At 37.9% G+C, this 26,542-nt stretch overlaps 1 protein-coding gene across 1 annotated transcript in view; it reads left to right on the plus strand.

Moving 5' to 3' along the window:
* The first annotated feature begins 251 nt into the window (after positions 1 to 251).
* DDC (dopa decarboxylase) overlaps positions 252 to 26,542 on the plus strand; it is a 52,542-nt gene continuing 26,251 nt past the window's right edge. The window contains exons 1-8 of the mRNA XM_072329337.1: positions 252 to 354; positions 554 to 619; positions 5,047 to 5,120; positions 6,131 to 6,387; positions 11,863 to 11,976; positions 12,699 to 12,818; positions 17,501 to 17,635; positions 20,934 to 21,077. Of these exons, the coding sequence (XP_072185438.1) occupies positions 6,187 to 6,387; positions 11,863 to 11,976; positions 12,699 to 12,818; positions 17,501 to 17,635; positions 20,934 to 21,077 (714 nt within the window). The 5' untranslated portion in view covers positions 252 to 354; positions 554 to 619; positions 5,047 to 5,120; positions 6,131 to 6,186. The remainder of the gene's footprint in view (positions 355 to 553; positions 620 to 5,046; positions 5,121 to 6,130; positions 6,388 to 11,862; positions 11,977 to 12,698; positions 12,819 to 17,500; positions 17,636 to 20,933; positions 21,078 to 26,542) is intronic.

Genomic DNA, 26,542 nt, shown 5'->3' on the forward strand with positions numbered 1-26,542 from the left:
CTCCTCATAAAACTTTCCTCTGAGAACAGAGGAAAAGCTTGAAAAATTCCCATTGCTTTAAAGTAGACAAAAGAGAGAAACTGAAAGAAGTTAGATGGGGCATATCAGAGGATTATTGTGACACTGTTAATCGGATGTGTTTGCCAGTTTGGTGTTGCAGAGAGTTGAGTGGTATTTCTAGCCCACCTGTGCTTTCCTCTCTAAAAGAGCATTTCATAGGGGGTCTCGGTGCACTGCTCCTATGGCAGCAGTCACAGTAGAGGTACCATGCAGTGCGTGAGGCAGACGAGAAGCGTGTGTGGTCAGACACTTGCAGAGGGAAACAAGGATGAATTCACTCAGCAGTTAACGTAGGTAATGGCTGCTTCTCCCTGAGATCCCTTTGCCCTTTGGGCAGCTTTTTTCTCTATACTTTGGAGGAGGTGTGAGAGGAGGGGGGTGGGGGGTGGGTGCTGCTGCATGTTGAATGCAAAGCACTTGGCTGTGATAGGCTGGAGGGATGAGGGATACTCTGTCTATATATGCTGGCAGCTGCATCCTCTGTGTTCTACAGCTGTCACAGAGGAGCAAAGAGAGGCAGTGAGAGACAGAGGGGCAGGAAAGACCTCACCAGCTCCCTGTAAGTATTATTCTTTGTCCTTCAAGCTTTATGGTTATTCAGCTCAAGTAAGTATGTTTGGATTAGTGTGAGAATTGGTTACTTGGAGCTGAAGCTCAGCTAATAAACAGCCAGACTATGTTATGTTAGGGATAAGCTGGAATGCCCAGAAAAGCACTCCCTTTTTATCTAAGTTTGCAGAATGTACTTTGCACATCTCTATTTATGTTTTTACATGATTTATGTCATCTACAAAATTTTGTGTATATTTCTGCAGGATCCTGTACAACCAAAAGTTTATAGCTTGTTTTTCCAAGTGCACCAGTTCTGAATAACCATGCGGACCGTGAGAAATTCTCTGCCAAATAGTTTGCATAATAACATTTTCAAGGTCATGTCCAACACATGACTTGTTAGGGTGAGGTTTTACTCAGAGGTAACCCTTCCCAGCAATAAAAACTCAAAAGGGAAAACTAACAAGTGGCAGATGGTGCCAGTGAGGTGCGCTGAGTAGAAACAGCAACTTCTATATATACCTAATTTTTGCCTTATACAGAGGTAGGAGTACAGAGCAGACTCAGTTCCTTTCTACTCTGAGTTAAAAATCATCCTGAAGTCCTTATTTGAACAATACTCTTACTGCCAGTAGTAGAAATTCAGCTTAACAGAAGCAACAGCCAGAATAACTTCTCACTTGTTGGGTTCAACAACACAAAGTCCTCAAGGCTTCAGCATTGTTAGTGTAGCATCCCAAGCCTTTCAGCTACACTGCATTCTCCAACAGTTGGCAGAATAGAATGGGCATGGCTATTGTATTGGAAAGATATATAGTTATTGCTCTTTTGAGCTAATGCAGCCATCAGCTTAAGGCGCTGTTGGTGTCTGTGCATTCTTCCTTTCCCTATTTAACATTAGGAGCTGTTAAAACATTTTTTTGATACTTTTTTAATTTGCTTTGATCAACTGAAGAACAGGCGCCCATAAAATTACATTGGATGTACATCCACCTGCATTTACTCTTTTCCTTTTCTTTTTCCTTGCTTTTTTCCCTTTCTTTTCTCCCATTTGTTTTCTTCAATTTGTTTCCCATTTAATAATTTCTTAGGAGTACTTAGAGATCATTTCTGTTTAGTTAATACAAAAAACAACTTCTGAAATTACAGATAATGCTATGTTAATAGAAGACAATAATCAAAATAATCTACACCATATTATAGCTGCAAGTGTATGTAGTGCTCATTTGTGTATAGTGTTCATTTGTATGGTTCAGTTTCAGATAAATGTTTTGTGAACGAACATCATATTCAATATATCTAAAGATGAAAACCTGTCTGTGGTAACTTCAGTGACATAAAGTATTACATACCTAATTTCAGAGAACTGAGGTAGGAGTAGTTTAAAGTTTAAAGCAGCAAAGGTTATGTCAACTTAAGATCATGTAGTATACTTGTTCTGTAACATATCCCAGAAAGAAGGAAAGAATAAAGATCTTACATATGAATAAAAATAAAGATCAATTTGCATAATGTAAGGTTAATGTGGTTATTCTTGTTTTTACCTGAAGTAGTAATAGGAAAACTCAGTCTATCTTCTGCAGTGTGGTAGGACTTGATCTGAAGAGATACAGTGCTGACAACATCAGTGGACTCTTGCTGGTTAGAAGAGTACTTAAACATATTTTTTGCCTGATAAAACGGTATTTTATCAGCCAGAGTGAGGCTTTTAATGCATTTGAGCACAATGCCCTTCCAAACTACTGAGGGTTGATGGTTAGACTAGCTGCCTCCTGGTAAGCTGTGCTCACCACACTTGGAGTTCATCAGGGCAATGTTGAATGGGCTGAAATTAATCATGGGACGTGTAGGATGGAGATTTTATTGGTCTATATGTCCTTGGGAAAAATATACTCTATCAAACACTTTAGTGAGAGGATCAGTTTCTATGAAGCTTCTGTTTCATTTTGGATACTTGATGCATTATTTTGCAGTTGAAGGGGCTTAAACTTAGGTAAATCTTTCCAAGCGCACACAGATTTTAACGCTCAGCCCTTTGGAAAATATGGCTGTTCTCAGATGGTACATACCCTAAGGGCTGAGTTGTCTGAAGTATTTTGCTTCTTAAAAGATCACATTCTATATTTCTAGAACATCCTGCACACAGGGAGGTTCTCTAGACACTGTGTTGTTGCATTATACATGCTGCAGAAGGGTGAAATGCTCTGTACTGGTAGGTGAAGTAATTTCTTTCTTTATAGTGCTAACCAGTTAGTGTTACAGTTGCCAGCTATTCAGTCTACTGGATGTGGCCTCTGTGGCAAGTAGTGCTATTAGGCAGATGGAACGAGATCTATTCGTGGAGGATAAAAAATAGAGATGAGAGTGTAAGTGGTCTTCTTACTCAGAGAAGGACAGATGTGAAATAGGGAGCGAAAAGGAAAATTTTAGATGACTTCTGTGTCCCTGCAAGTACTGTGCATTCACAGTTCCTTGTGAGATAGATAATAGATATGTTGCAGTGGGTAAGGAATTTTCAGACCAGGTCTTTCAGGGAGGGGAAAAAGAAAAGAAGGATATGTAAGTGTAGGTAGATGTTCATTTTAGTTTCTCAGTATTGAGGAAAGAAGAGTTAATAGTTTGCTTAAAGTTGAAACGGATTGATGTATTTCAATGAATAGAACTGAATTGGAAGTTGATTAGAAGTTAAATAGATACTAGTATATACAAGTATGTATCAGCTTGTAACTCTGCAATTAACTTGTGGCTGATTTGGGATGGGTACTTCATTTTCCCTTTTTTTTTTTGTGTGTGTGTGTGTGTGTGCCTAATCTTCTGAGATCAATTAACTATCCCATGCAAAACAGTGGGTTTCCCTTGTAATTTAACTCTTTTTCCAGAAGCCTGAGAATGTTGTTGCAGCAGCATGTTGTAAGAGAAGCAGTGCAGCCAGAACAGTGTTAGGATGAACCCCTGGACCTCCCATTCTCTGGAAGAACCATAGTTAGCAAAGAACAAATAAAAAGTCAGTGATTGTCTAAAGCTTGTATTTGGTGCAAGCAGCTGACAAATTTCATTCCAGTGGTGATAGGCCCAAGTTACAAAATACGTACGTGACCCAAACTTTATTTCCTTACGCTGATACCAAGAAAGAACTTTGTCCAATCTGCTATTAATAAAAAATGGCAATAAATTATATCAGTGAACTATATAGAAATAAGATAATGCAAATAGTACTTATAATAGAAAGAGATCTCAGGTCAAAAAAAAATCTAGGCAGTAGAAAAACAGTGGCAAGCTGTGTAATGTAGTGTCCACGGTGTAGTAATGTGATGAAGTGCATTTATTTTTATCTGTTTGTGAGCTGTTCTGAGCTTATACATGATGCTATTTAGTTTATGCCATTAGATTTGTATTTCAGGAAAAGACAAAGTGGTGCACAGACAGTTCTGTCTTAAATGATCTATGAGCGATACCAAGTACAGCTAGAGAACTAATGAAAGGATAGTGATGCTTGTATCTGATCTGACGTTGCACTGAGAGTTCATTGGACACACAGATACTTACACGATGGTTAAAGAGAATAATGTAACGCTGATACAGTGACATCGAAAAGGGCTCTGCTTTAGCAGACTGCAAGTCCCTGCAGTGCTGATCCCCATTTTCCTAAGTGGGAAGGTAGCACCCTTCTTTCCTAAATAGCAGCAACAGCTGCTCACAGCAGTCCCTCTCTTTGTGGCAGCAGAGATGTTTAGAGGGTGATGTTCATCAGTGATGTCTTTCTTTTGTGAATGGGACAGTGCTAATGTAGTAATGTAGTAAAGCCCTGAAGGGCCTCTTTCTTCAAAATGATGCCCTCACTTATAAATCCTCAGCAGAAATAACCAATAACTAAGAAATAGCCTCTTATTTACATAATATTTGAATTTTGCTTAATGTAATTGTTTCCTTATAGAGTAAAGATCTGAAAGTACGTGAACTAAGAATAGTAATTATTTATACCAGCAGTTAGTATCCTTGTTTCTCTTACCAGTTTTTTTTCTGGATCCCAAAGAACAGCATTACATCAGTGTGAGTTTGTAAAAAGCTTAGGAGCTTTTTAGGCAGTGTTGTATTCACTGAGTTCCAAATGTGCACCGCCACATAAAGCACAAAACCTGGATTGGCTGGGATGGCAGGAGCAGATATCCTAGCAATACAAGCTTGTCTGCACAGCTCCAGCTCTGTCATCTCAGCCATACAACACCTTGGGTGTGCTCACCCAGTTTCTTCCTGGCACAGAGCATATGTGGAGCTTCAGCCTGATGTCTTGGAATAGCCTGATGTCCTGGGATAGTCCCAGGCAGAGCTTCTTTGCATCCTCTTGCAAAATGTAACACAGATAACTCTTAAGTGAATTTGTACTGAACCTCAATAAGAAATAAGGTTTTATTATAAGCATGTTTGTATTTACAGTGATAAAGATGCTGAATGTTGAAGCAAGACAGGAGGCAAGAAGTAGATAAAATGACAGGGCAGCCAATATAACTGTGAGTACTATAGCTTGGTGTTATGGATTATAATAGAGATGCATTGCTTGCTATTTTCCTAGACCTCTTATTTAAAAGGCAGGAGGGAGCTGATTAAAATGTGAGCAGTGCCACACTCTTGTGTTGACCAGCTGCAGTAGGGTTTGCACCTGTGCTTTCTGTATCTTCATCAATGTGCCTCTGCCTGTGTTAATATAATGTGCTTCATACTGTAGACATCAAAGCTCTAGCAGCCTTGTTTACTCATATGCAGTGTCCAACAAAACTGGAGTGGAGCAGAATGTGATGCTGTATGGATACTGACAAAATACGCAGAAATAAAAGAACATATGGTCTAGTTTTTTTTCCAGAGGACTCTGAGAGAGATCTTATAAATCACCTGAATAAAAGGTCTGTGTTGTGGATGGAAACAACTACGCTATATAGCTCACTAGTAAGAGAGAAGCATATATTTTAGATATAGCGTAATGATTTAACAGCAACTTCTTAACAATTGAGGAAGCTTGATATGCTTGGTTATTTACTGTGTAGAGGTTAAGGTTAAGCACACACATGTAAGAGACCCTCTTGTTGAGTCACAGTGTTCACAGTGGACATCTTTGCTTTCTAAACTTCTGGAGCCATGAAGGTAATGAGCCCAAGTGCGGCAGAATCCTCTCTTATTCCCAGGCTTGGTCAACAGTTTATGTCTAAGGGATCATATGTACACAAAGATATAATCACAGTAAACCTAAGGAAGCTTGAAATAAACTACTAATCACTTGGTGAGGATCCGTGTCAGCAAGGTATTCTGACATGAAGGTGTAAGGGATCTCTGCAGCAAATGTAACCTCCAGAGTCGTCCCAGCTGAGGGGAGATCCTGTCATGCAGCCTGGAGGAGAGCAGGGCCAGGCCAAAGGAGGAAGCTGGGAGAAAGAAAGAAGTGTGGGAGGGGGAAGCACAGCATCACAGTCTGAAATCACTGATTTTATATATATTTTTTTCAACTGTGATTTTTCTTTCTTTTTAGGTTTTTTTCTTTTTTTTTTTTTTTTTTTTTCTGCTAAGTCCTAAACTCTGCTACCCATGGATGCTACAGAGTTCCGCAAGAGGGGGAAGGAGATGGTGGACTATGTTGCAGATTACCTGGAGAAGATAGAAAAAAGACAGGTCTTCCCAGATGTGGAACCAGGATATCTGAGGACCCTCATTCCAGACTCTGCACCACAGGACCCTGAGAGCTTTGAGGATGTCTTTAAAGACATTGAGAAAATCATCATGCCAGGGGTAAGGAAAATAGATCTGTAGTGCAATATTCAATGCTGCATCTGGGAATTCAGAAACAAAAAGAAAAGCGTGGGTGAAGGCTGTGCAGATAAACTTTACAAACAGAAGTACCCACGTTGTTTAGCTTTTAAAAGGGAGGAATCTGCTATATGTCTATAGTTAAACGTGATCCAACACTTTACTAAATTTTCTGCTCTTTCTAGAAATAATCATTATTTTGCTTCATGTGAAGCTTGCTTTTGGAGATAATCCCTTTTCTATCTTGAATTAGTTAAGGCAGAGCTTGCTACCATTCCATTTCATGTGCTACTTCTGCTGCTTGCGAAGCACAGTGAATATTTTCTAAAATGGAGTTTTTATTAGTCTACTGTACATAAAATGTTCCTTCAAACCCATCTTTAAATATTAAAGTTCTCCTTTGAGACTTCGTTTTATTACAGATCTGACTAGAAAGGATTCTCTCCAATACTTGTCATGTTGACATATTCTCCTAAATGCTGACTTCTCCTAGTACATTTTAAGGCAGATGGTCACTGCCTAAATATTAGTCTTTGGATAGATTAGTGCTGAACAGACAATGTAAATCAAAGCATCTGGCATTAGTTCAGCTCTGAATCTTTCTTGTTTCTCCAGTCATGCTATACTTTTTTAAAAATTATTATTTTAAATATATATTTGTCTTCTAATGACTTCAAACAGCTTGAAAAGGCCTGGATGGTTAATAGACGTTACTTTAAAAATATCCTTTGGATCACCGCAGTAATATTTTTGGGTTACTTTTCTGTGTGTAGATAGGTGATAAGATTGTTATGTGACTAAACATGGAATCACTGCTCTGTAGATGTGTTTAGTCAGTGTACTTTAATATCAGTTCCTTTTCATTCACCAATGTAAATATTTGATGCGTTTTTTATCTTGTTTTCCTTGGTGCCGACCCTGCTGTTCTTTCACTGACTAAAACTCCACTGAAGTCAATGGAAATTGCTCCACTCTTCACAAAGATCTGCGGTTAAGGTCTTAAATCCAATAGAATTAAATTAGTGTAAATTCAGTAAGAGAATTATGGCCAATGCATGCAAATACTTTGATTGTTGCTGACAGCATTGTTGTTTAAATATGAAATGCGTTATGATACACTGTAGTTCATTTTAAAGACAGTTTATACCAAATGCTCATCGTACATGATGATAATAAAACATTAGCTACGAAAATATATTTAGTTTTGAAAGCCTTTTCTTTTTCACTGGAGGAAAATGTTAACCACTGTTTGTTTCTGTGAAGTAAAACAGGCAACACTTTGCTAATCAGAATACTTTAGAATGCTCAGTGAAATGATAAAAAATTAAAACATAAGAGGTGAAGCATTTGAGGGTGAGACATTTGAATTCCAATTATTTCATTTTGTCATGTTTCCTCTTACCTAAATGGGTTTTGCAAATAAACAGCAAATAACTTCTGACTTTGTGAAAGTGATGCGTTTTGAACAACAACAAATGTTTTATCCAAAACTTTTGTCTGGTATGAAATGTTAGTATTTGTGACACGGTGAGTGTGAGTATATAAATCCTAGTTCTCACAGCAGTTCTGATTGTGCCTGTGTTGTTTATATTAAGTACTGAAGTCTCGTGAAAACTGTGTCACAGGATAGCTGAAGATGAATAGCAGCTTTGGAGATCATACACTTTACCTCCCTTCCAAAAGCAGAGTCAGTCAGGCAGGATCATGGCAAATTGAGTATTGAACATCTCCAAGGATCATGTCTTTGCAGCCTCTCTTTCCTGTTCCAAAGTTCGATCATCCTCACAGTAAAAGAAGTTCTTATATTTAAGTATAATTTCCTGTGTTTCAATTTGTAGACATCTTGTCTTGGTGCTGGATACCTCTGAAAAGAATGTGGCTTCATCTTCTTTATGTGCTCCAATGAGGCACTTATACGCCATCATAAGATCCCTCACCTCGGCTTTTACAAGCTGAACAATTCTAGCTTCTCAGCTCTTTGTTATACATATGAGTGATACTATAATCCATTTATTTGACTTCATGGCCCTTCATTGGATGCACTTCAGAATGTCCATGTATTTCTTGTATTGAAGAAGCTAGAGTTGGATATTAAACTGCTGATTTGGCCTCACGAGTGCTGGGTAAAGGGGAAGGATCACCTCTCTTTACCTACTGGTAATAGTTTATCTGATGCGGCCAGGATACTGTTAGCCTTTATTTGCCAAAAGGACACACCAATGAGCCATAACCCCTAAATCCAGTTCTGCAGAGTTGCTTTCCAATGGTTGACCCCTGGCTTATACTAGTTCGGGGTAGAATTCCTACACAACTGTAGGTTTTTGCATTTATCTCTGAATTCCTCTTGGCTCACTTCTCCAGCCTGTTGAAGACCTGTTGAGTGACCTTACAGTGTGTAGAACTAGAAGAAATTTATGTCACCTGCAAACCTGCTAGACATGATGCTGCTGGCAGTTTAGACACTTTTCAGTCTATTTCACTGCCCACTTCTCTAGGCCATAGTTCCTCAGTGTGTCAGTGAGGATGTTACAGGAGACACTATCAGAAGTCATGCTAAATCCAGGATAATGATACCTTCTGGTCTCCCTTTGTTTACCAAGCCAGACATCTTGCAGAAGGCTGTCAGGTTGCTCAGACATGGCTTTCCCTTCATGAATGTTTGCTGCCTAGTCTTATTCACCTTCTTGCCATTAATATGTTTGGAAATTGCTTCAAGGTTCCATCATCTTCCCTGGGGTTAAGCTGAGGCTTTTTATTTCCTGAATACTACTTCTTCTCTTCCTTAAAGACAGGGCCAAGCTTACTATTGTTTGTTTCCCCCAATCCTCAGACATACTGCAGAGCATGTGTGGGCATGGCATGTTTACAGAGGACAAAGGATCAATCAGTTGTGTAAAGCACTAACACAGTATCCATTGCTGTCTTTAACCAATAGGAGAAGAAGCATTCTTGACTGGAAGAATTCATTAGGAAGACTTCTTGTGATATTGGGTGTAGAGCAGTTCACTAAATTATAATAACCAAAATAGTGCTAAGTTCCTAGTGTTAACACAGGAATTCAGGGAACAGACAGACTTTGATTTGTACAGCAGGAAGCCAAGGTGGAAGGAATCTGGGTACAAAAATATCAGTGAGAGTCTGTTTCTGTCTCAGACTTACTTTGTTCTTTGGAAATATCTGTCCTTTTTTGGAGCTAAAAATGCTCAAGTTTAGCTGTGACTGCACATAGTGCCAAGTCACTAATTTGCTGCACACTGGATTCCTTAATCTATGAAATTTCAGCTGAAGCACCTATCACTGCTGTATGGTGAAGGAAGACTCTTGCTCAGACTAAGCAAACCACAGGAAAAAAGGCATCCTTCAATGAGATCTGAGGGGAAAAAAAATGTCTCTGAGAAACACTAGTGTGATAATTATTGAACTCAAGATGCTCGCATATCACAGTTTATCAGTAGAGGGCTAAATAAACAAGCATCAGTGGTGTCACACCCTTTGCAATATTTGACTAAGCATGTTTGTTGGCAAAAGAGATGAATTTTAGAGCAGATTCACATGAAGGGGAGGCAGGAGATGAAGAATCACAGCTGCGCTTGCCCTGGGGCTTTTGGCTTTTTCACTTTGTGAAAGTGGTGCAAATTGTATCTTCTGTGTTTCATCAAACCAATGGCTCCCAGCAAGTAGGCAGTTTAACTTGATTAACCCAAGATGAACGTCAAAAGTCTTGCAGATCACAAAGGATTATAGCTGCGTAGATGAACAGTAGCAGCCCTTGTTCATTATGAATGTCACTGAAAGTCTGTGCATGTGGGTCCTATCAAGGACTGATGTTTACTGGGTATTTTTAATCTGTTTAGTGTTTTGCTGTTAATAACTGCGTCCCACCCCATTTTTTTTTTCCTGATTTCTAAAAGAAAGTGTCTACCACAAGTGCTCTAGGTCTTCATTACAGCAAAGTAATATCCCTACTGTATAGAGCAGAGACAGACAAAAACATTTACAGTGGCTTGCCTTTGAATCCGTGACTTGAGAAGGTTTAGACCTAGTAACCTGTAAGAGCAAAATCTTAAACGTACCATATATGTGGTTCTTCTAGGCAATGGAGAATGTAATGAGATGGTTTCACATGAAAGGGCAGGGGCATCGGAAAGGTATGCATGGTATACTGCAGCATAGAAAGTGACATCTGATTCATTATATATATCTAAGAGCTAAGACAGTTTCCCTTTAGCAAGGAGTGTGTTCCCCAAGGAAGACCTGCTTGATGGCATAAAGAAGGTTGGGCAAGGAAAAAAAACATGGGTGTTTGCAGCCAGTGGAACAGTGGGAATGCATGCTGAACAAAACAGTAAGGAAAGCACTGAGCTCAGGTAAGAGCTAATGTGTGCTCTTCCTATTCCTCACTTGTTACAGAACTCCAGTATTAAATAACAAAACAAACAAAAAGCCTAACAGTATATAACCAGGCTAGCTTCATTTACTCAGCAGCCTCTGGATTTCTAGCAAAGGAAAAGCTCTTGTAAGTGTTATGCTGAATTTTTGCTTGTAGTTCACCTAATCATCTAAAAGCTTTTTTTTTTTTTTTTCTTTTTTTTTCTTTTTTCTTAAATTTACCTATAATCTTGCATAAGAAAGCTGCTTTTACCAAGCATTTTGTGCCTTATTATTTCCACTGAGTGTTACAGTGTGGCAGCACATTTTGTGCTTCCAAATTTTATTAGACTAGAGTTGTGGAGCCCTATTGAGTGTCTTGTAAAGTCTTTAAAATCGCTTAGCTACTGCGAAAAATGGTTCCAAATATGGTTGTTGCAAAATAGTCACCAGGTTTGGTGCAGTTATTGTGTTGTTCTTATTAAAATGCACACATTAGAAATGTACATAAATCACAATCTGTTACGGGAAGATGATAGTGTAATTTTCTGGAGAAAACATTAGGTACTGGAATGGGTTCTTTTCTTTTCTGGGAAGGGGCTATTTGGCCAGATTTGGTGCATGAATCTGAGCGAATAGATGCAAGGCAAAGACAAGAAAGGTCTGTGCACTTAAAGACACCCTTGCTAAGTCAGTTGCGTGACAAAGATCAAATAGAGAACTCTGGAGGAGACCCTGAAAGCAGAGGATCAAGAACAGTAACCTGCACAGAAACTCATGCTGCCGCTGTGCAAACATTTCTTATCTCCTAGGCTGACAAACGTAGAGCTCTGATTTGGGGACTGTTAGGAGGTAGGGACAAGAAGTAAATTCAACTAACATTTTCTTTCTAATTTGAGTAAATTGGAGGTTTTTATTTTATTTTAAGAGAAAAACAAGCTGAGCTTCTCTAAAAAATGGGATCCTATGTTATGGCCATGCAGTGAAGAACCACTGACTGGTCCTTACCTCCAGTCCTTTTCTGATTTTGTGACTGCTTGTTTCTGCTTCCTGCATTGATTATAAAAGACTGTTTTTCTCTTACTACAGGTGACTCACTGGCACAGTCCCTATTTTTTTGCCTACTTCCCTTCAGCCAGTTCCTTCCCAGCTCTTCTCGCAGACATGTTATGTGGTGGAATAGGATGTGTGGGTTTCTCTTGGGTAAGTTTATTGGGGTAGATATAGCTATGAGGTAACAATGCTTCCCCTTGCCAAGATTTTAAGTGTTTCAATGACATTCTTCAGTGAAATTATTGATTAATAGCAATGAAGTCATACAACTATTTTTTATAAGTACGTTTCCTTGACTTATTAAGTGTTTTCACATAGATATATCATGAATGATTTCAGTAATGAAAGATTATTTCCTCTTGAAATTTCTGTCCTAGAAAAATTACCATCGTTTAGAATTAGTAGTACATTAGTGAATGTAATTCACTAAACTAAACAAATCACTAAACAATTAGTGATACAAGCTTACTGGTTTACTCACTGAATAGTATGACAGTTGCTTACTGCCTGGTTGTGTTATTTCTTGTATCATGGAAAAATATGTTTAAAAAAAACAACACAAAACTATTTGTGCCAGGTGGGCTCTTCTGAGAGAAGGTTGGTACTGGATGTGGAAGAGTTCTGAAGATACAGATCCTAGCTTTGACGTGTCACAGTCACTGTTCTTCTATATGAGGTCCAGTTTGACATTTTTAAATAATTAGGCACACCATTCACAAGGTGGTTGATAGGTCTCTAATTTAGCTAGTAAAGTTAGCAAGTCTCTTCCTCCGTATTCTAAAGATAGCGGGAGAATGATCCAACAGGGCAAGACTTTTGTGTCTCTTCATGCCCTACTGAGATTATTTGCTCTGTTCTTTTTTTCATCACAGGCTGCAAGTCCAGCTTGCACAGAACTGGAAACTGTCATGCTGGATTGGCTAGGGAAGATGATTAACCTCCCTGAAGAGTTTTTAGCTGGGAAGGATGGGCAAGGTGGAGGAGTCATTCAGGTAAGAGAAGGGGTACAGGTAAAAGAATGCAACATGAGTTTCTGGTCTTTAAGATTTTGTAAAACCACTAAGTCAAAACATTACTAAAGGATATTTTTGTTGTCACCTGGGTGGGTTTTTGGTTTTTTTTTTAGGTTTTCAGGAAGACTGATGCATAGGGAGAATGTCCATGGGTGGGTAGGAACATTCATGGCAGTAATGGAAAAGAAACAACACAGAAGATCTCAAATACAATTCTCTGTGAAAAACTGTTATCGACAATTTAAAAGTTATCAACAATGTGCAGTGATGTTTAATGCCGGAAAATGGCAACTAGAAAAATTTCCTAAGTAGAAATATATGTGAGGATGATAAATAAAGCACAAGAGTTTGCAAAATCTTATGTGAAGTTCACCTTGGACATCTTTTGAGTATTTGTTTCACTCAGTTTCCAAAACAGCCTCCCATTTTTTTTTTGTTTTTTCTCACAGACCAAACAGTGGATAAGAATATAGCAGAGAAACTACTTAGAGTAGAAGTAACTCATTGTAGCAGAAAGTCTGTTAATTTTTTTTAGAGAAATTAATATGATTTTAAGAAGTTTTCTTTGCATTAAAAAAAAAAAAGAAAAAAGAAAAAAGAAAAAAAGGAAAGTTTAGAACTAGACTGAATAAAATGCAGCTGCTTAAAATTTGAACCTAAAATGTTTTGTCATTAGATAATGCAGTTTTCAGTCTGCAGTCCCATATCCAACATAAAACACCCCTCCAAACTTTTGGCAAGTTGTGTCCTTAATGAAAGCCTACATTATCTGAACAGAGTGTATGAAAATGAATATATTATCAGTGGGCGATCTAGCGTGTATAATAAAGCTGGATTGATTGTCTGCCATGGCTCGCTCCTCTAGCACATGATCTTTATTCACATACACAGAATTTGTTCATTTATTCACCTAATTAAAATAGATGTCTGCCTTGGGAAAGACAGAACTTTGAATATTGTTTCTTTGCTCATTTGGTAGTCTCTAAAATCCAGTGATTGAAGATATAGGCACAGTCTGTTTTATGCTTTATGCTAAGATTGGTTGCTAAAACATATTTTAACTACGTGCTAAAAACAGGAGCTTCTTTCATTGATCTCAGCTGTAACCACTTGCAGCATATTTCAGTAAATTCTGCCCAGCCTTTTCCCAGGCAACCCTGAATTTAACCCAACAGCTGTAATTCTCATAGGTGGACCCGCATCTACACCTATGTACTTTTCAGAGTAACTCTTTAGTCATCCTACTTGCTCTGTTAGGACCTTTTCCATTAAGATTACTAGGCAGAGGGCTGTGTTTGAGAAATCGAGCTTTTTGTCATGCATCTCTAGCATTTATTTTGTACCAGTAAAAGCGAGTGATTACACTTGATGGTTATCAGCAGGAAAAATTGCCCTTCCAGGCTGACATTGCTGGATTGCCCATAATTTTCATCAGACACAAGTCAGTTTCAAGAATCGAAAGTATGCTCTGTGTTGTTGCTTACGATGAAGTAATTTATGCTGCAGATCTTGTCTTGCTCTTGAAACAATAATGACACAAATAAGAGAGCGTGAGGCAAAAGCAACGTGAGAGTGTGAAACTGCCAGTCATTCCCTCGGTAAATACCAAGTAATTATTGTAGTATTGGGTAAAACCGAGTCTGTGAAAATTAGCTCTTAATTACATCTGAAAGCCTATGTCAATATGAAACACTGTGTTATTGTGAGCAGGATGACACTTGAAAATGGCAAAAGATGAAAGAAAATTTCAGTTCAGAGCTCTGGTGGACATGAACATCAGCTCTTACTGATATTTCTTCCGCCTCTTGAGCCTGCTTGCCATGGCAACCTTTGTTTGCTTGCGGTAAAAGGAAAGGTATCATCATCCTTCACTTAATGCAGAATGCAGCATTCAAGAGGAGAAAAAAAAAAAAACAGGTTTTAAAAATGAGAAAGCTACTTTCTTCATGAAGCTTGTCTGAGTATATCACACATATCCTGCTGTTCTTTCTAGACAAACTGCTGAAAAGTTTGATTTTTAAAGAGTTCTCTTTAAACTCTGCAAGGAAAAAGTATTTTAAGAGTGAAACAAAATTAGACTCGGCTTATCTTTGGTCTGGCAAGAAACATCCTGATTTTCCCATCAGTAAACGATAGTCAAAGAACCAGGGTATTTTTGGCTCAAAATCATTTAGTGCAAGACTGTGGTACCACATGAACAGAGGAACCCTACAAACCACGTTTGCAAACATTTTTAGTCAAAAAAGGTGACTAATGGAATTGGGGGAGAGGTGGAAAAAGTCTGTTTCTGTTGTGAGCCATCAGAATGCATTTCCAGGTGCCTTTAGGCCATATTCCAGCTTTGCTATCAGTAGGCAAGATCCATCCGCATAGATGGCCTCTTTCTGTCTAACCATGCTTCCATGAAATAAGATCTAGACAAAAGCTGTTGCATTTGGTTTCTAGGCACCAGATGGGTGAATGATAGTCAGGATACCAGAAGAGATCGTGGCACTCATCAGAAGATGGACGGTTTTCCTGAGCCGAAGTTATTTGCCCTGATTAAGCCCTCAGAATAGTGGGGGCTTAGGTTTCCACATATCAAATTAATGCCTTAACTTTTGGAATTTCCTACAGACATTTTCCTGCATATACTTTTGCACATTTATTAAAAATACAAATTCCTTACACGTCCTAAATAGATGCTAAGAGTTTTGCAAGGTCTCATTATTGCCAAAAACAAAGGAAAAACATATATGCATTTTTTTTTTTTTCCATATATATGAAAGATTTTAATGTGTCCTCGTAATCATGTATAAGCTATACTTCTTCCCAGATAATGAATGCAGGGATGCTAGAGGAAACTTTACAGTGCAGAACTCAGATTTAGAAAGGTTGTTCTGAGTGACTTGTGGAATTAAGATGAAACCTGTAGATAGGTTTTATGCTGCCCAACTTATTTCTGTAGACATACAACTTACCTGAAAGACTGTGTGAACACCACAATAAGTTGCAGCAGTTTACACAAATATCAGGTATTTTCATCTGCTGGAAATGGTGATTTGGACAGTATAGTCTGGTATGGGGATTCTACCATATTATTTTGTAGTTAATGGACAAAACTTCTTTCATCCTTTGCCTCACATACGTGTTGCCTTACTTGAGCCAGTGACATATATCTTCTTACAACATTCTGTGTAGGATGTATGCTTTCCTGTAATGTTCTGTGTGTATTAGTCTGTATTCTGTAATATTTCTTTGAGCTGCTGAGGCTATGAGCAGCATCAGCAGCCAGGAGTGTTTCCTACTCATCTCTGTATTTTGCTACAGGCTCTGGGGTTTACATCCTCAAATTCCACACCCCTGGGAAGACAGATCCTCTTAATCAGGGCAATGCATTTAATAAATATTTAGGGACTGTCCTTTTTCATGCTTACTCTGTTCAGTTTCAGCTGCTTTAAGGGCTTACTCACTGTTGATGTGTAAATGGCAGCTCTGTCTCTTGATAACGTCTCAGCTAACTTCAGTATAAGTTAGGAGGAAATCTATGTTCACTGGGATTGTTCTCATGTATTAAATCTGTAGTATCAGGTCTATCACCAGGGAAGAAATAAGGCTTCCTAAATACTTAATTACTTTGTAATTAGTAAGTATGCACAAGTCTTTAGTGGAGGGAGGATAGAATTTGGGTACAGAGTAAGAAACATCACTCCAAAATCAACTTGTTGGCACTGGATTTTTCTGAGGTATACTCATTAATGTAAGCAGGTGTATTCATTGCAGTGTTACGTGCTTGGCAGAGGAAGACTTGCATGACAGTTGCTCAGCTTTGAAAGTACCTAAAACCTTTCACTTGAGTATGTGCACCCAAAAATACAGACATTTATGAACATGTGTTTACAGAAAGTTTCTTATAGATTAAAAGAGCTGTTTACAGCACGTTTCATCTGCTTGTTCTAGAGAAAAGCATACAACATAGTTTGTGGAAACTCATATTCTCCTGTGACATTGACAGATCAGCTGATACAATAAATTCCCGGTCTTTATTGCCACAGAGTACCCAATAAACAACTGAAACTTTTTTTCCCTCCAATTTAGGAGTACCCTGTATATTTTTGATGAAAGTATATAAATAATCCTTTGAAAAGCAGTCAACTATATTGAGTCAGAGCTTCTTTGCTTTTTCGGTATTTTTTCTCTTGACTACAGTAACTAACTTGCTCAGGGTAACTCTAAGTATTGAATAAACACTATAGCTAGCGCATGTTGCTTGACAAGAATGGGAGTTGTTAGATTCTGAGTGAAGTTAACCATGAAATCCAAAGTAACAGAAATCAACAGTTACTCTACTGTAGCTTCTGTTCAGTAGATTATCAACATCTGATTGTTGGGAGCGTTTTCATGTGCCCTTAAGTCTGTGAGTCTGTCTTTGTAGCACTGATTGCGAGATTGGTGCCTAAACCCAATAAGCATAGAGCAGGTGAGCAGAGGTATCAGGGGAGAGAAGACAAAGGTCAAAAAGAGATTTGTTGCTTGCTGTCACACCTACTCTTAAAAGCATAAGATTGTGCAATTTCTCATATGCAATTTCTGTTATTAATTTCTGTTACTTCTGTTTAAAAGAAGATGGTGCTTTTCCTCTGGAGTGTATTCCTTTTGAACTTTTCCTTAATTGGTCACAGGGAAGTGCAAGTGAGGCCACCCTCGTTGCACTGCTTGCTGCAAGAACAAAAACCATCAGACGGGTGCAGTCGGAAAATCCTGAGCTAACCGAGGCAGACATCATGGGCAGGATGGTGGCCTATGCTTCTGATCAGGTGAGTGTGTCCCTCAAAAACATAAACCTGGAAACATGGTGTCTATACTTAAAATAATTAGGCTGTCTCAACTGGCAGATGAGTTACATACAAGCTCTTTGGAGTAGGGACTATTTGGTTTTGCTTGCTTAAATCTTATACAGCATAAGTGGTCTGGAATCTCACATGTGCTACCATCATACAGATAGTAACTACCTGGAGGTGAATGTCACTTAAGTATTGCTTCCCTTGAAGTAAATCAAGATATTTGAGTAAGATGTTAATTTAAGTTGTGTTGAGTAAGTCTTGATCATATTTTGTCACTTACAGGTCTGTGTGTCCATGTCTGCACATGGACGCATGTATCCTCCTCCTGTGTGCATGGGTGCAGATGCTTGCACACAGACAAACCCAGTGCATGAATATAATCATACTACTTCAGGAAATAAAAAATATTCTAAAACTCCTAAAACCTCTATCAATCTAGCTGAGGAATCTAAGAAAACAAAAAGGCGTAATCCTTGGTTTCTGCGAGTGGTATTTAGCAGACTGAATGAGGCTAAATTCTCAGCGGGTCAGGACTGTGAGAGGCTTTTACTGTTAATTAAAGCAAATTTTAGTTTCGTGAGTTCTGCTGCTCATACCTTCCTAACACTCTAATCCTATTGAAGGGCCAAGCAGTGTTGCTCCTCTCAATAGCTGTGACATTTTCTTAGCTAAATGTCAATGAGATAGAGGGAAATTTCTTAGCACTTGATGTTTAGTTCAAAGTAATACCTGATTATGCAGAATAAAACAGCCAGGTTTCAAGTTTGCTTTCATTTACTACTGTTAGTTAAAAAGCATTGGAAGACGAATTAAGAGTGCATTAACAGGCAGAAAGGACTTGTTGCATGAGAGCAGTCAGGACAAGTAGATGTGAGGACAGACAACTGTTTTCAAAAAGCACAAGCGATATTTGTTAATTTTTTGTCTGGGACCCCAAGGTCTGTGTTCTGCTCAAACTTCGACCCAGTGATGCACAAAGCCTGCTGTTCATTTCCATTTTATTTATTTTTTCGCCTCATGTAAATGACTGACTTGAAATGAGGACTGACAGGCCTCCATGTATGCTGAAGGTCAGGGGATCTTGTGTTTACAGAGGGATTTGCCTTAAGATATTGCTGACCTTTAAAAGCAGATTGTTGTAGAGCTCACCGGTCCTTCTGCATTAAGAACAGACCTGTGTGACTCATAGCAATAATCCTCAAAAGAAAGTAAGCCTAAGCCATTCTGAGGGAGGGAAAACCATGCACCAGCAGAGCAAGACAGTGAGGGACTGCAATAGCTGGGCAGCAAAAGGCTGGTCAGTAGGAAGACTCGGATCTCATATATCTGGGAAGATCATTTTAGCTTTTATGTACTTCAGGAAGTCCCACTGAAATTGTTCTGCTTTGTGTTAATGAGCACAGAGTAGGGCCAGCAACTTTCCCCACTAACTACTTGAGGGCCTGGGGACAACGTAAGTGCCTGGGCTGCCCTGGCTGAGGCACTGCAAGGCCATTGAAAGTGAAACCTCAGCGCTTGGAGAAGCACCTGATTACCCCTGACAGTAGACGTCTTGACTGGGACCAGGACAGAAGCCAGGGGAGTTAGTTTATATTTTCCAGTTTTCTTGCACCATTAACTTCACTGACTTTTAAAAATATTTATTTATGTATTTATTGCTATGTTTCCTCTAGCTACCATAAGCAGCTGCCCACTCATTTCATTTTTAGTTCATTTTTCTCCTAGAGGATGGTGGGAGATTTCTGGGTACACTGCTGAGCACAAGGTTATCAGCATGTCACTAAAGATTTGCTGTAAGCCAAAGGCATCTTTGTGGTTTTAACCTCCAGCTTGTGAATGGCTATAGTTATCAGAGAGCCTAGTTCCAGTGTGAGAGACTTGAGGAAGCAGTTCTCAAGTTCTTACTAACTAAGAACTTCTGTGTATTACTGTAGTTTACTTATTTAAAATTCTTTCCTTGTATAAATTGTTTATAAAACACCTCTTTCCATTGTATACTTACATGAAGTAAGGTATTGCTATGGTAAACGCACCATGTTCTACTTCAAAGGCAGACTCTGTCTAGACTTCCATGTTTTGTCAGGCTGGAGCCTAATTAGTTTACCAAAGTGCTTTAGCAAGAGGTGCAGTTGAGGTACAAGTTAATAGTAAATCTACCTTTAATATGCATCATTTCATGGATAGGTGAAGTTGAAGAGCAGAAACTATTTCATCTGGTGTGGTTCAGCCTGTCTTTTGGCGTAATCTTATGCTAAATTAGAACAGAATTGTTAAGTGCTCTTGCAGGTGCTAGCAATGCTCAGCAAGGACAGCATGGAGATTGTGAATGAGAATAGTCAGGATATGAAAAGGTGAGAAGAACTTCTCTTTCAAATAATTGATGATTAATGAAATATTAGAAAGGAGAAAGGTAAAGTTGGTTGTTGTTTTTTTTTTTTGTTGTTCTTGTTTACCCATGCCTTAAATGAGCATTTTGTGGCTAACCACACCTTATACCATTAATATATTATTATTAATATTATTAATAGAATAATTATTGTATTATACCTTTTACTTTTGAAGATTTCAAAGTGGTTTCTTTGTTTTACTATTCTGAGATGTGCTTTATGTTCTTAGAAAGAAAAAGTTCTTTTCAGGGAATCCAAATAAAAAGGGTTATAAGTAAAATAAATGATTAGGAATATTCATTCATTACCCAGCAAAATAAATGAATGACTGAACCACAGTTTATTCAGGAAATAATTAAAACAAAATGATCGTGTAAGAAAATATCTTAATTTGTATCACGCTATGCTGTATATATATATATTTTTTATGGTTCAGCAAAGCTGTATACCATTAAAATGTGCTCCTGAGCCACTAAATTATTATCAGACAGGATGATTTTCTGTGCAGTTTTTGGTTGATCTGGAGCCAAGTCCTGAAGCTTTTAATCAATTCTACCTAATTGAAAATATGTTAATTAAAGATCTCACTAGCATTTATTGAATTCTTGTCTGAATGAGACCATGGCAATATTTTCAAGAATACTTCTGGGTTTCTAGTGGTGTATTTGTGTGTGTGTGTGAGAGAGTAAATGTGTCTGCATGTTCTCAGTTGTCTGTGTCTGTCTATCTGAGAGTCTTTATAGTAAATGTTAGATACCAGCAACAGTCCCAAAATCTCAAATGTTGCTTTACTTGAAAGAAAGTTTTCTATATTTCACATTCATATGAGCTTCTTAAATTCCAATTAAAAATGGCTGTCTTAAAATTTACCTATTTCCTTGAAGGCTCATTCATCTGTGGAAAGGGCTGCACTGATCAGTGGTGTAAAGATGAAAAGTGTTCCTTCAGATGATACATTTACTGTTTGTGGTTCAGCCCTGAAGAAAGTTCTGGATGAAGACAAAGCTTCTGGTCTTATCCCAATATTTGTGAGTACTGGATTTTAAGTCATCAGTGGATTTATTCTCATCAGTTATTTTTGAGAGGGTTTGACAGGCAGACTGGTTAGTATATTATGTTCGGTTCCATGAATGTTCTTCACACACATGAGCTTTGCTAGAGACATTTCAAGTATTTATATGTGCAGAAAAAATAATTGTAACTAGAAGCGTTCTTGAAGTTTAAGAAGCATTGATTTGCAGGAGGAGCAACATATTTGAGCAGCTGGTTGCACTTCTGAGCAAAAATAAATGTTTAAAAGGGGATGAATTTGAATTAGATATTTGAATAAGTGCAGGTGAATTTTCTAGTTGTATTTATCTAATCCTGCGATGTCATGGTCTCCTAACACTTGAGTTCCAAATGGCCTCTCATTCAAAGAGTATTTGTTTATTTGTCAGATAAACTGCTTTCAGTTCAGAATGCCGTTTCATCATTTCAAGCTAAAATGATATTTAACCTTTTTTTTTTTTTTTTTTCTTTTCATGTAATAAATAACGTCTAATTCTATACGTCATCAACAAAATGTTTTGCTCATTTCCAAGCATTATACCTCTACAAAACTTGATGTGGACTGTGATCTGCGTAGATTTATATAGGAATGCAATATGTCAGCAATAGTATATTTTCTATTGACCTTCCATTAAATAAAAACTTGAGCTTAAAGAATATTTCTCAGAAACTGAGAACTCTAGAAATTGATTTTTAAGGAGAATTAAAACTGTAACTTTTTTTTTCCCCTTGGAAAAGTCATGTCTGACAACAGTTGTTCTTTTCTTTCTTGTGGTAACATTTAGAAAAGTGCTAATGTGACTTAGATTTCTTTGAACTGTTTTCAGAGAAAAATAGCAGATTAAGCTTACTCGCAGATATAGATAAGCACCAAATGGGATGAAGTAGCTTACATTTCACCAAGCCTTTTGAAAATGTAATCTTTCTACTGTTATTAACCTCCAGTCTCTGGTCTTAAGTATTATGAGGATGAGCAGAGTGAAAAATGTTTTTCATGTAGGCTAGGGTGTCAAGAATTGGCAAGTCATTGGGATAACCGAGCACATCCCATCAGCAGCTTTCCTACATGATAGAGAGTATGACAGAAACAAGGCATCTATAGGGTTGGCTGAATGGACTTTCTTTTGTGGGCTGCTCCGACTGAAGTGGAGATGTGCCATAAGGTTTCATGTCTGTTGTATTGTAACAGCTCGTAATATTTGACCTGAAGTCCTGCTTTTTTTTTTTTTTTTTATCTTACTATGAATTTTAAATGACTCCAAGTATAGGGCTACATCACATTTCCATGCAAACAATGGGGTTAATGCTTTCTCCTTATCTTTTGTCCGTCTGCAAAAAATGCAACTTGCCCCTCATGAATATTCATTTATTATTAATATTCCGATGTGTAGCAAGAGGAAATAAAAAATTCTGTTTTATGCATTCAGCAACACCTTTACAAAGGGTAATTTAACTGTTGTTTATTTCTTTCTCTGTTTGCTTAGCTGTGCAAGAGGCTTTCAAAGGCAGCACAGGCTCAGTCTGTGTTAATACGGCCTGTGCCAGGTCTTCCATTTATTTGTATACATAAAACATGTCAGCTTAGATTAAACTAGATCTCATTATCCTTATGGCTGGCCTCTTAACTCCAAAGGTGTGTTAATTCTCTCTCATGCTGAGCAGCAGCCCATGTGCTGTATTAATGCTCCCTTTTCTGCCTTGCAGATTTCAAAAGCCTTTCAGTTTCTTTTGTTCTTGAGTAATTTGGTGTTATTTTATTTAGTTCTGGTGACAAAGTTATGCACATTGACAAGGAAAAACCTTATGCCACTTTATTCCTTGTCTCCCTGTAGTCACTGATCCTTCACTGAGTAGAGTGATTCAACATCAAAGCAAAAAGTTTAACACAAGAAATTCTGCCCGAAGACATTTCCAACAGCAAAGATCTTTGCTAATGAAGAAATCTTGGTGGCATCCAAGCTGATGCGGTCAGCAAAACAGAAGTTTTGTTGGGGATTAAAAAGAAAAAGCAAGCAAATTTTAGTGCTTTATACACAGAATCTCGCTTTTACATTCACTGAACAAATGAGAAGTTGATATATTGAAGTTTCTTGTATCAGTGAGTGGAGAATCAGGGTTCGCATTTCCTTGATATGAAAGAGGTTCTGTCATTACAGCAACCTGCTAATTACAAGTTTGTTTTCCACATACATTTGGTAATCAAGCATTTTTTGGGGGGGAGGGTGAGACATTTAAAAAGAGCCTTTGAATTCCTATCCACCATCTTTTAGCATTAGTAAAGTGTATGCTACTTTGTTCAGTGTAAGCTGCTGCCAAACAGTGGACTCAGAATGCTGCTTTTGTTTCCTTTAAAAAAGGAAAAAAATCAGACATGTTCATTTATCTCTTCCAAAATACTTGTGAAGAAATTGAAATACAGGCATATTTTGATACAGTAGAGCAACCAGACTGTGAAATGCTTCTAATTGTGTCAGGTATGGGGGAACTGAAGTTGCTATGATTTACCATGGAGCTGTTTCCAAGCATGTCTGGTACTCAGCCCTACATCTGGCCATCAGTGAACTGGGAGCTGTACATCCTGAAATCCTGTGCTGAAGTTGTGTTCATTTCATTACTTATGAACATTAACTAAAGGTTAAGTGCATGCTTAAATACTATTCTCCTTTAGGCCTGGTTTGAGATAGGCCTTAAATTGGATGAGTGCTGATGAGAGATGCCCAAATGTGGTGAGTCATGCACTGCTAAATTCAGAGGTAGGGTGCACTGCTTTAGAGCCTCTTTTACTTGAAGTGTGTGATAGTCTGTGGGCTTTATCCTGTCTGTCATAAATCAGCACAGCTATATTGCAAATGGTGTATATATTGTACAATATATTTCAACAAGCTCATCCAATATCATGCTGTTGCAGTGAGATGTTTCTCCTGCTGAACAAAGGCCCAGCACAAAATCTCTCTGATTCTACTGAAATGATAATCTCTACTGAGACGACAATCTGCAGGATACTGAGAAAAGCTGTTTCTATCTGGATGCATCAGGAAACAACAAATCAGTTGGACTGAAAGAGGGGGGCCATCTTTTCAGTAGGTGTTAGCACTAAGATCCTGACTGCAGATTTCCATTTGGAAGAAGCATTCTCAAGGCACGTACAGATACCCAGGGCAATGTTTCTTAACCCACAGTACAAGAATAATTACTGCTTCGTTATCTATTGAAATTGTTCTAGTAAAATATTACCATTTTCTTCAAACCACAGACATTCTTCTCATGAGTGCAAGCTGGCAAAGAGCTGAGTTGGAGAAAATAAAAATAATATAAGAATGTTGGAATTTCTACCTCATTTTAGTGAACTGCAAATGGAAATCTTTGTGGTGAAATTATGCCAATTATGTTCATATCTTGTTAAGAAGCTGTCAGAGATCTTCCAGTCAAGAAGATAAAGTCATTGCTTTCAGGCATCATAAAGGTTTGTGTATTATCCCCAGCATAGCTCTCAATTTCAGGAAAGTAATATGTGAGAAAACTGATTCAAGCATTTTAGTTGCTTTGTACTTGCAGCTGAGACTGAGTCAAACCTGAAGTGCACAACCTGAGATGGAGAAGGCCTTCAGGCTATTCTAAGCTTTCAGCTCCATTTCTGTGATGCAGCCTGTCCCCCGCCTCCTGCACAAATGTGATTTTCCTGCTGCTGTACAGGTTACAAATTGAGTTAGATTTGTTGGTTAGCACTGAGGCTGGGTAATGAGAGCCATGACAAGAACAGATGCTGTCATTTTAAGTGGTTTCTGAGAATTAAAACAAGTAGCTTTGAGGCTTAGACACCTACAGAAAGGACAACAAAATTATTCCAGTAACTGAGATACCCTTTACAGAATACAGCATTATTCAAATGACTGAAGCGTATGTTTGAACTCAAATAATCTCTCACTGAAACAACATACTCCTTGCACTGATTTAGCTCCAGTACAACACAAATAACAACTGTTTCTAAGTTTCTCTTGCGAAATTGCTCCGATTAATTGCTGAACTGACTAGCAATTCACTCTAATCTTATCAGAAAGTTCACTGCCTATTATTATAAAATATATGCATAGGAGCAGAGCTAAGTCTGTAGTGCACTCTTTTTCTTGGGGCATTTTCATGGAAAATACCCTGTTCCTTTTGAAACCAAAGACCTCGTCTCTCTACCCAGAATGTATTGTATGGACTTGTAACATATAATTGTGTGTATATTTTGCTAAGACAGAGTGTTTGTTTTCTGAACAGTGTAGTAGATGGACAAGCATTATGTAGGTGTTCCTTACCCTTTTATCAGGATTTCTCATGAGTTCATGCGGGGACTTGCATACGCACACAACAGAAAACCTCTGCAAAACATGGCTATCTGTAGGTGTACAGGGAAAAACAGAGGAAACAGAAGACGGTGCATTTACAGTGTTGGCAGAAACAAATGAATAACAGCCAAAAAAACTCCAAAGTAGAAAAATAATTACAGTAAGAGAATTCTGGCTGTGATGTATTTGTAGTCATCTGGCTGGGCTGTGGTCTTCATGTAACCTTGGATGAATGAACTAATTACTTTGTACTAATATAACTATATAATAGCAAAATTTACTTGCCTATTTAAGCTGTAAAGTGTATTTTATTGTATAATAATTAACATACAAGGCAAAGCTGACTCCCAGCCTTTATCGGTGGTTACAAAAATAAGACTAGATGTTTAAAATGTAAGAGGAGCAATAAAAAAATAAAATAATGTCAGCTTAAATGTGCTTGGAAGTTGTTTTCTGGGTTATAGTTCTATCTGGATATTCCCAGTAAATTACTGTAGCTCGTTTTCACTTAATTATATTCTTTGACTATTATGATACTTTCTTCAGTATTTATGTTGCCTCTGCTTTTGGTCTTGCAGCAGGAGACACTAAGAAAGAAATTAACAGAATTCTAGGATGAATCTAGGAGAAAAAGTTTATCTGGGATTAAATTTTGCAAACTTGATAGTGGACATAAGCTACTAGAGCACAGGTCCCAGGCTGCAAATCCCTAGAGTGTAAATCAGTTACAAATATCTGAAACTCTTTAGTTCAGGCAGTAACTTCTAATTTGTTTAAGTTCAGATATTTCGAGTATAGCATTAACTGAAAATCATTTTGATGATAATTTCATGTGTGGGACTGGAATCAGGCCACATGATAAACATGTGGGAAATACAGAAAATACAGAAAATTCATGTTAAGATAATACTGTGACTGATCCGTCAGACAGACTTTACAAGGACACTTGATTTTATGCGTTTGTCTCCATAAGAAGCACAGGGGAGCTTTGAGAGAGAAAACAACCAGATTCCCAAAAACTATACTGTAGGATATGTATTGGTTAAAATCAAATGATTTTATCCTATAACATCTATTCTTTCTCTTTACTGTTGCCTTTCCAAACAGTCCTT

Source organism: Excalfactoria chinensis, chromosome 2 (genome assembly GCF_039878825.1).
Source record: "Excalfactoria chinensis isolate bCotChi1 chromosome 2, bCotChi1.hap2, whole genome shotgun sequence".
NCBI lineage: Eukaryota > Metazoa > Chordata > Aves > Galliformes > Phasianidae > Excalfactoria > Excalfactoria chinensis.